The sequence below is a fragment of the Primulina huaijiensis genome, chromosome 9 (genome assembly GCF_012295235.1).
Source record: "Primulina huaijiensis isolate GDHJ02 chromosome 9, ASM1229523v2, whole genome shotgun sequence".
Classification (NCBI taxonomy): Eukaryota; Viridiplantae; Streptophyta; class Magnoliopsida; order Lamiales; family Gesneriaceae; genus Primulina; species Primulina huaijiensis.
Genome location: NC_133314.1, coordinates 1,999,669 through 2,010,530, shown reverse-complemented (window position 1 = coordinate 2,010,530; position 10,862 = coordinate 1,999,669). Strand labels below are relative to the sequence as shown.

The following is a 10,862-nucleotide window of genomic DNA, read 5'->3' as shown; positions in this document are numbered from 1 at the left end:
TGCTAGGACTCTTAATGGTGACTAAGACTCTCGCATTATCTTGATGAGACTCAATCATGTCCCATATTTATCGAGGTTCTTATTTGCTGGCGAAAATGTCTTCATATTACCTAACTACTCTTAGGCTTAGATTTCTCGGCCACACTAATGGGCTTGGACCATTAGGGAATGGTCTGTGGGCTCGATCTTGCCAGAATTTTCATGGGCTTAGCCCATTTGATATGTTCTCGAGCTTGGTCTTTTTTGGAAGAGACCATGGGCCAGACATTTCAGACCACTGGTTAATAATGAGGTCTGATCTTTAACGAGTTAGATCAATTTGAGAGATAAACTTAAATCTTTCCAAATGTGACATTCTTAGGGGCATCAATAAGCCATAGGAAACAAGAACATTGACTGCTTCATTAGTTTATCTTCGAGAATAATTAATTGATCGAAACATTACATGCATTAATTTCCAGTATGACTTTTGGCCCTATGTAATGTGATGCCAATAAAATTCCTTTCCTAACAATCAATAATTCTGCCATACGAGCTGTAGGACAAGTTCCATGTTTTTGGAACTTTTCAAGTTCGCAATCTTTGCTTAATTTTGATGCTAACAAAACTTGTTATTTTGTTTCTAATAATCTACCTTAAGTGCGCAGCAGCTGAAATAGTCGAAACTGAAGCGATCGAGATGCTAACTGAAATCGCTAACTGTTCACACGAACTGATCAGCTAAACTGATGAATCGTAAGAGCAGTTCAACTGATTCAGTGAAATCAGTTAAGCTGAAGAACCAACTGATTTCACATCACCGCAACAAGACCAGTTCAGAACCTCAGTTAGGAGAAATCAGTTGTAGATCACGACAAGCTTACTTAATGGATTACAGCTGTGCGCAAAGGTACAAAAGTAATTGTACTATCACAGTACAATCATGAACGTTGCATCAGAAGCTTAAAGCCAAAAGTTCTGGATTGGATTCCAAAGAACAAATTCAAAATGCAACGGATACAATAATTGAGTCTCACTGTACGATCAAGCTTCGCGCCTATAAATAGAAGATAAGTGAAGACTCAGTAATAACGAAATATACACAGTGTGGCTAGAAGAGAGAACACAAGAAAAAAAGAAAGGGCACGCATTTTGCAAATCAGCTTACAAGAAGCATTACGCCCAGTTGTGAGGGAACACTTCAAAGTTATATCAGCTTAGATTAGAAGCTTATTTTCCTCAATGTGTGAGAACACTTTTTGGTAGTGTTCATTGTTCAGCTCCAACATAAACGCAAACACCACCACCAAAATTAAAGTCTTGCACAAAGACAATAAACTTGTGTATATAGTCTTTGACACACAAACGTTAAACAAGGGTTGGCTGGAAGGTGCTGCCTTCAGTCTAGACTAGGAGTTCAGTTAGGCAGTGGGGTAAGTCTTAAGCTGTGTAGGATTTGTACAAGGTGTTGTATAAATCTAAGTCTTCTAGTGTATCCTACCCGTGGAGGTAGAAGGGGTGACGTAGGAGCAGTTGAAGTCTCCGAACATCCATAAACATATCCTGTGTCTTTTAACGGTTTAACTGCTTATTTTGTTCTTAACTGATTTGATCAGTTCAGTTGATATCAGTTCAGTTCTGTCCATAACTGAACTGATATATAACTGAACTGATATAAGCTCTAACTGATTTTTCCGTAAATTCAGTTCTTCAGTTGCACAGTATATAAAACACATCAGTTTTCTTAACGAATGATTATTTCAAGTGTTTTCCGCTTGGTTTAATACCAAACTTGATCTAATTCATCGACGTATACATTCTTAGAACACGAGCTATTGCAGCTCATTGATTTATTGTGTTGAAGCACCCCTAAGGTGCCGAGCACACGATCCTTCACATGTTAAGCGCTTGAGCCATTTGACCCATTCCTTCTATAATTTCAAACGATAACCCAACTTCGAAGGATCTGTGATCTCGATAAACGTCAGAGATGGGACGTTCTTTGTACCTATTTTTGGTTAGCAAGCTAAAAATTTTCCCCACAAACTGCTGGTCTTAGAGACCAAGTCTCTAGCCGATAAAGCTGTTTGCACTGTATTTCTGTGATATGGGGTCTCTGGTACAAAGATGTATCAACTTGTGTAAAAAATAATAAAATTTAACTTCTAAAAATCACGACTATGGATACTGAAGGTCAACGAGTTCAGTGACTGATTCTTGAGATGCCTTCAATTCTTCCTTGGTCTTAATATGCTGCTTTTCTACATCATGCGTGTAATAAGCAAAGTGTTCAACATCAGCATGCAAAGCTTCTCTAAATCCAGAAATTAATCTTTGTCGAATTTCAAGCATAGGTCATGTCCTCGAATTTGCTTTACTTCCTTATCTAGTTCGAGGTTTCTTTTCTTCAATTCTTCGTATGCCAAATCTTTTACTGAGATTTGCTCTTGATATTCTTGTTTCTCCTTTTTCAAAGTGTCGATAATCTCCAGGAGTTTCTCCTTCTCATCCTTTTCAATAGTGAGTCCCCAGTCCAGGACTGCAATGATTTCATCTTTGTCGATGATAATTGCTCTATGTTTTACAAGGATTGCACTTTGTGCACGGATACATGGGCCCACCATGTCTAGAAATAAAACAAGATGAATTGCTCAAAATATTTTATAATGATGATAGCATGAATTAGGTAGTTCAAGTAATTTCAGCAAAGTAATAGGCTGAATGATATTTTTCGAGAAATTTTTAAAAATATATAGTTAGGAAATCTTTACATAGATAGAAAGCCTACGTCAAGAGGTTTTCGGAATATTTTTCGAAATCGAATTCCGAGTTTTCTACTCAAAGTTATGGATTTTACAAAATTTCAAAAATTTTGGCAGGTGTTTAAGTGCTTAGGCGCCAATAAGAAAGTGCTGAGGTGTTGTTGCTATGAATTTCCGACGCCGAGATGCCTCTTGATGGCGCTATGTCATTTGTTATGCGCAAATTTGGGCTGAAACGATGCTAAGGCGTCTGGCTAAGCTCTGAGGCGTCTGTTTAATGTATCTTGCCAAAATTTCAACAATTTTGGCATTTCAATACCGTCCAAATAATGAACATGGTGGCTATCCCAACCAGATTATGAATCTGGTGGGATCTGATACCACTTAAATGTCACGTCCCGGGGTCGAGGTGAGTGAACATCCGACGTTGTCTCACAATCACATAATTGAAAAACAACAATTCTCATATTAATCAAAATAATCCTTTTATTTCATAAAAAAATAAACATTATCTTTACAATGATACATAAATTAAATACGAACAGTGTAGAAGTGGATTACAATCAAATATAACTTCGGTATTTATCACCATCCCCAATACATCCCTTGCTCCATATCGTCGAGTTGATCTTCGTTCTTATGGGGGATGATGAGTAAAGGGTGAATATTTTGATAAATATTCAGTAAATGAGAGTCGATTGATCATAATCAAGAACAAATATACATATATTTATACGATTCGAAAAATAACATGTCAAAATCAAAACTGAACAAAACAAATGACACTGAAAATCATATTATTTTTCATGGTTTACTGATCAGTCCCTAATTTTATTCTTTTAAAAGGCGGGACCATGTTATCGGTTATTATATCATACCACATCAAGGTCATAACAAATCAAATATCAAAGGACGGAAATTATTTTACCATTTCAAAAATTGGCCAACGTCCTCAGTCACTTAAATTCTGAGCTAACAAGCTTAAATTCTGAGCTACCGGGTCTTTTCAGGTTTTGTGTTCGAATTCTCTTGCCCGTGCCATCTCAGTTAAGCCTGTTGCACATGTTTCCTTAGTGTAATTTATCTGGTCAGCGTAGTTTACAGACTAATGCATTGACCCGTAGATTTACCATAACAAAAAAATAGCGGCTGCAATTCTCTTGATTGAAAAAGCATAAAATAATGATATTTAACTTTTTTTTTTAATTATCTCACGTTTGATTTTAATTTTATAATAATTGAATTTAGCAAAATAATGATGTTATCATTGCCAAACGATCTCTATACTAGATATATCGTCTCCGGGTGTTAAATAAAAATTTCATCGTTTATGTTTACATTAATCCAATTAAACAGATGATCCTTTTTTCACGTATACAAAGCTCATGGATTATTGGATTGCTTATTTTTATGTATATAACAAATAATTATAATTTTTTTTTAAAAAAAAATTGACAATCTATAAAAGAATGACAATTCTCAAGCAGCTTACAAAGTCAACTCACTCAAGAATTGTTGTTCGTAATTTCCACGTCTTTCATAACATGATATTGAATTTTTTTTTTTTTTAAATATTAAGACCAGAAACCGAATGTCGCCTCTTTCCCACTTCACTTACCGTCAAATTTGTCCCAGGCGCGTTGATCAAGACTAACACTGGGGTCTTAGAAAATTTGATCAAAGAATTGGTCGTTCAAGTCTTCAGCGGTGAATCCCGAAGGTGTATAAAGTCTCCATCTTGTTACCAGACCACCTGTATTCCAAGAACTTCAAGACCATCTTAATAACAGTATTCGAGATTTTGTTTTCAGCTATCCATTTCATGAAAAGTGATTTAACGATAAATAGTTCGTTTTTATTTTCATTGTTTGTACCCATTATTAGTAAATACGTAAAAAGGGGTTTCTTTAAATGGCTCAGGTGTTGAAACCCATGATTTGTTTCTTGGTTTGAGGTCAAGAATATAAGGAATACACAATTTTGAAGATATGGGATAATTTTAGTTAAGATCATGACGAGTGTTTTAAGGAGAATTTTGCCTGGTTCATCGACAACAAAAAGTGAGGATCATGATGATGAGTATAGCATGGAATACTCCTTTGCCATGGAGTACAGTGGTCCTCCAATCAGCCATGAAATTCCCCGCGTAGTTCCAGTCGACATTCATCAGATTCCGACTGCTTCCGTGGCTGCTAAGGCTGTGATATTTAATAATTTGTCCTTACCAGTTATTCAACCAATAGTTAGAAGTGGGAAGAAATCATCACATGAGTTGAAATCAGGTCTTGAAGTTGGATCCAATGGCTCGGTGTTAGTTACTAGTGAAATCTTGAGTCCTGATGAAGTTTATACGAGAAAATCGGAGGATGGTTCTTGCAGAGAAGATGCGTTAGGTGTTAGTCCACCCACACCTGAGGTTTTGTATAGAGATCCTAGTACGAGTACTTCGGGTACCGCGGGATTTTTGGAATGCCATGATGATTCGAATATGTTTTCGGGAGATTCTGATGTTGAAGACTTATATGATGATCGTTGGGCCAGTATATCACATGAGAATTGTTTGCACCCTACCATTCCTGATTCAAGGAGATTGACATCGAAGTCGCAAGAACTTTCATCAGAAGTTGAATCTTGTGAAGGCGAGGAAGATTGTGTGGATGAAACCACTGGACAAGGGAATAGGACAACGGTAGTCACTTTTCGTCATTTATCATCAAGTGATGTTGCGACTGAAGAGAGCGATCATGATGAATTCGTAAAGTTCCCAGAGAAGCCAGTTATTTCAGATGATGGGCCGAAAGGGTTGTGTCATCGGTGTCATAAAAGGAACCGTTTCGCAGAGAAAGAAGTTTGCATTGTTTGTGGCTCGAAGTATTGTAGCAAGTGTGTGCTTAGAGCAATGGGATCTATGCCAGAGGGAAGAAAATGCGTATCTTGTATCGGTTATCGTATCGATGAGTCAAAACGCAATTCACTCGGGAAATGCTCGAGAATGCTGAAAAGCATTCTAACAAATGATGCTCTTAAGCAAATTATGAGTTCTGAGAAAGCATGTGAGGTGAATCAGCTTCCATCACATCTTATTTGCGTAAATGAAAAACATCTATCGATCGAAGAGTTGGTTCAGTTGCAAAACTGCCCGAATCCTCCAAAGAAGCTTAGACCAGGAAAATATTGGTATGATAGAGTGTCTGGATTCTGGGGAAGGGTGAGCACTAATCTTATCCTTCATAGACAAGATTCTGATACTTATATCCCGTTTTTAGTGTAAGTACTTAAAGTTTTGTTTCAATCAAAAAGGAAGGAGAGCAACCATGCCAGATTATCAGCGCCGAACTGGAGGTTGGCTATCAAATTAGGAGAACTGCTAGCAACGGGAATACAAATGTGCTGATAAATAATCGGGAGGTCACTAAAGCAGAGATGTGGATGTTGAAGGTTGCTCTGCTTAAAATTCCTGTTTATATACTTGTATGCATGAATATAAGGAAGAAAACTAAAATTCTAGAATGTTTGCAGGCCGCTGGAATCAGATGTGACATGAACACTCACTTTTGGGTTGCACCAGATGGGTTGTGTCAGCTCGAAGGCATGAACAATGTGGTGGGAAATTTATGGAAGAAGGTAAACTGTAATATTTGGTCATAAATTCTCTGTTTCTTTATTTTACTCTCCATCTTAGCCCCTTGCTAATTAATATGTTGCAAAATTTTCTTGTTCAGAGAAGAGTTAAGATCGTATGTTCGGCTCTCTCTTTGCCATTTCCTTCGGATTCTTCAAAACCTGGTGGTAGTGGTGGTGTAACCAAAGAAACAGATAAAGTGAACTCGAAGAACTTGGAACCCAAAATGATGAATAAACTTCTACTTGTTGGTTGTGATCAATCAGGAGCGAGTACCATATTCAAACAAGTATGTATCTGTTTCTTGAGTTTAGACTTCATTGTTTAAAACAAGTATGTATATGTTTCTTGACTTTAGACTTTATCGTTCTACGAGAGGTGAAAAGATCATTACTGGTCATCTCGATTTTGTTTAGGATTCTGTGCAATTCATTAATCTTTAACTAATAATGAACAACAAATGATTGAGCATGCTTGCTTATTTGTTTCCCCAGGCGAAAATTGTGTATAAAGTGCATTTCTCAGAAGATGAGAGGAAAGATATGAAGTTTGTGATCCAGAGAAACTTGTACCATTATTTAGCTATTCTGCTCGAGGGCAATGAAACTTTTGAAGAAGAATATTCAATCCAAGCAAAGAAACAACGTGCTTGTGATCCTGGTCCTTCGGGTATGTGAAAATATACTTCCTTCATGCATTGTCATTGTACATTTATTTAATAAATTGTTGGATGCCTGTAGTAGTCATTGTTGTCCTGTATGGCTGCTTGTATGACACATTACTTGATACGTAGTACGATTTAAAATATCTTATTTGCATCGTTACCATTGACTATAATTTTCTTTTTTGAAATAACATAAAGTATTTCTTTCTAAGCTTGGTATGACTTAAAAAGATTGAAACACGGATGGTTGTATTTGGCTTCAGTTTCTGAAAATAATTTATCTGTGACAGAGATCTCAGACAAGGTTGTTGGGAAAAACATTTATTCACTTAGTCCGAAACTGAAGGGGTTTGCAAGTTGGCTGCTCAAAGTTGTGATGGCCGGCAACTTGGAGGTCATATTCCCAGCTGCTACTCGAGAGTATTCTCCCTTAGTTGCAGAGTTGTGGAAGGATAAAGCATTTCAAGCAACTTATAGGCGAAGAAATGAACTTCATATGCTGCCCACAGCGGCTAATTATTTCTTAGATCGGGTAAATATAACTACTTGAACTTTTGCTACGAGGTGGTGTTACTTGCATATATTCAATTCTTGCGAATCATTTTTCTTTTCCGTCAAAAAAGGCTGTGGAATTTTCGCGAGTTGACTACGAGCCTTCCGAAATGGATATGTTGCACGCGGAAGGCATCACTGCTTCAAATGGGGTCGCGTCCATGGAATTTTCATTTCCAAAGCCGTCCCAAGACGAGTACATGGAAACTTTAGATCAGAACGATCCCTCCACGAGGTCAGTTCTCTAATCTTGCACCGTTAGTTCTCCTTTAAACTAAGGTTTCTGATAAAATGTCAGAAGTTTGGTCTTACACTTGATATGACAACCAACATTGTATTTTTTTTAGAATGTTTAAAAGATTTAAATTATACAGTTATTGACAATTATACTTTTTCATACAACAACAAACACTCCATTATAAAGAACTTCCACATTTAACTAAATGTTTGTGTTGTTGTTCATCTTTTATTCGTGCAGCTACCAACTAATTCGAGTTCATGCAAGTAACCTCGGGGAAAACTGCAAATGGTTAGAGATGTTTGAAGACATAGACCTTGTAATCTACTGTGTTTCCTTGACAGACTACGCTGAATATTATGAAGACACGAGTGGCACTCGCACAAACAAGATGTTGGTGACCAAGAACCACTTTGAGACCATTGTCACTCACCCTACACATGCTGACAAAAATTTTCTTCTCATTCTCACTAAATTCGATCTCTTAGAGGAAAAGATGGAACAGGTTCCTCTGAGAAACTGTGAATGGTTTCAAGATTTTAACCCCGTTATCAGTCTTCATCCTCACAGCCTCACCAGCAGCAACAATCCGCCATTGCCTCAACGGGCTTTCCATTACACAGCCATGAAGTTCAAAAGGCTGTTCAATTCTCTAACCGGGAAAAAGCTGTTCGTTTCAAGGGTGACAGGAATAGTGCCTCATAGTGTTGATAAAGCTCTTAGGTATAGTAAGGAGATTTTGAAGTGGCAATATGAGATTAATAATATTTCTGGCAGTGGTAGCGAATTGTCCTCCGAGAGCGTGGAACCTAGCTCATCCATGTAGATATCCTTGCTTGTACAACTAGAGTGAATAAAATCTGTCGAAAGGTACATATCGAAGCTCATGCAATGAATGCCTTCTGTAAAATATGACACATGGAGTTAAAATGGCATCTTTGAGGAGTTGCATCGTTTTGTTTAAATTATTACTTTTCGTTTAATTTACTGATAAATTATACTTGTAGAATTTGCTTTTAGCCATCCATTCATTCACATAAATGCAGAATAATAATAAGATGGCATTTATTCAAAAACATGGAAAAATGCTTAATTTACATCCCCGTTTTACTTCATCACATGAAAACTTAACTTCCCCTTAAAGTCACACACTATAAGCATACTGACTATGACAAAGATACCAAATTTCCTAGTTCAAGCACTAAAGCTGTCCAAAAGCATAGAGACCGAATCCTCCGAGCAATTCCAGGCCGGCAACTTCTTCACTTGTAGGGCTTGAGCCAAGATGTTTAGCCAAGATGCCGAACTGCCGTGAGCTACCGCTGGCTCAGGGGCAGCCTCATGGCTAGTTGGAGCCGAGGTACTCGAGGAATCAAGTTGACTCTTGTTCCTCAGCTTTGCTAGCTCACTAGTCCACATATCCACAATCCCAGACATTAGAGTTGTCTATCAAATTTTCGATTTCGACTTGAGTATTTGTATTCTTGATGATACTTTGTTTTTGAGATACACATTTATATATTGGAAAGATTTTGACGAAAGTTTGATTGTGGATAAGCTTTGGGTGTGCAGTTGTTTGATTTGAGAGTCGGATAGATTTCTTGAAATCTCTGTGGGCGGGTTTAATTTTCTGTTAGAACATGGTTACCAAAATAGTTTGATATAGTATATTAATATTTTATTTATGTGCAATATTAATATTATATATATATTGAAAGAAATATTAATATTTAAATATTGTAGCCGTTGGTTGAGAAACCTTGTTCCATCCAACCTCGGCCTTTCGCAGGTAGTATAAATCCTGGCCACCTGGGTTATATGCCGGTGTTTGAGGAACACGCGCTATATGTATTTGTCCTAATTTTGTGTTATATGGTAAATATTTATTTATATAAGTAACTACATATTTAAATAAAAATATTTTTTTTATTTAATTTTCAGTGTTTTCAAATTTTTTTAATCAAGTTTTTTTGTAAAATTGTGTATGTATTTTTTGTTCTTTTATGTTTCAAAAGGTGGCGAGTTTTTTGATTCGAGCAAAGTGTTCTGTGTTTTTTTTGATAAAGCTTACAATATTTTTTTGTGGTTTATTATTTTATTTTATATTATTTCAAGGATAGTGAGTTATAGAGTGTGTGCGTGTGTTTTTTAGAGTTCGAAACTTAGTCACAATATTTATACTCGAAGAATAGAACGACAAACATTTTATGTTTTAATATCATTAGATTATGTGGGTCGACAATATTTTAAAAAATCCTTATCTTATGAGTTTAGGATCCAACGGCTTGGATTTATTTAGGTCATGAAAATTGAAATAAGAATCACTCGCTATAACATAGACAAATATTTCTAATATAAAATTGAAAAATCAATTAAAATTTATTTAAAAATCAGAATAATAAAACAGAAGCTTTGGAAAATATTAAGTTAATCAAATCATATTTTAAAAAATTTAATTAGGTGAATCCCTTTTTTAGGTTTTGGTTACATATTTGGTATGTTTTGTTAATAATAAATGTGTCATAATCAACCGAAATCGAGTTAATAGATAAGGCTTCTATGGCCATTTTCCAATAGTACAGGGGGGTGGATGCAATTTCTTCAATCTCCCTGCTCTTATCTATCTGCTCATCTTCCTCCCTCGCGATTACAAGCGATGTTCGTACGAAGGTGTGGAGATTCGAGGGACATGGAATGGAACAAGGAGCTCCAGGCATCTACTCAAATCACAAGGTGGAGCTATGAATCGGGGAGGAAGATATCCAGGACTCCGAGAAATGAATCGATCTGGTAGCTTGAAATTCTGTGAGTATCATTATCATCGAGTGGGATTACGTCGAGGTACTTTACTTGAGATGCACTATCTCTTGATTTTAACGGAGTCCGACCCATGGTTTAGTTCTTTTTTGTGGGACAATTGCCCCCTAATTGTTCCACCCCTAGTTAATATATTACAATTTTGAACTGGATATGAGAAGAAATCGCAAAATGAATCGAAGCTGAGGATTGAAAGGATTAGTCCTTTATAACACTGACAATAAATTA

At 36.5% G+C, this 10,862-nt stretch overlaps 1 protein-coding gene across 1 annotated transcript; it reads left to right on the top strand.

Moving 5' to 3' along the window:
- Positions 1-4,336: 4,336 nt before the first annotated feature.
- Positions 4,337-9,433, top strand: LOC140984789 (extra-large guanine nucleotide-binding protein 1-like). Its single transcript, XM_073452412.1, has 8 exons — positions 4,337-5,949; positions 6,042-6,179; positions 6,261-6,365; positions 6,464-6,652; positions 6,858-7,032; positions 7,318-7,559; positions 7,651-7,814; positions 8,058-9,433. The coding sequence occupies exons 1-8, from the start codon at positions 4,753-4,755 to the stop codon at positions 8,641-8,643; spliced, it is 2,796 nt and encodes a 931-aa protein (XP_073308513.1). The 5' UTR covers positions 4,337-4,752; the 3' UTR covers positions 8,644-9,433.
- Positions 9,434-10,862: the final 1,429 nt, after the last annotated feature.

Coding starts and splice junctions, on each gene's coding strand:
- LOC140984789 (XM_073452412.1), top strand. CDS start 4,753: ATGACGAGTGTTTTAAGGAGAATTTTGCCTGGTTCATCGACAACAAAA. Junction 6,653..6,857: donor CGAGTACCATATTCAAACAA/GTATGTATCTGT, acceptor TTGTTTCCCCAG/GCGAAAATTGTGTATAAAGT. Junction 7,560..7,650: donor CTAATTATTTCTTAGATCGG/GTAAATATAACT, acceptor CCGTCAAAAAAG/GCTGTGGAATTTTCGCGAGT.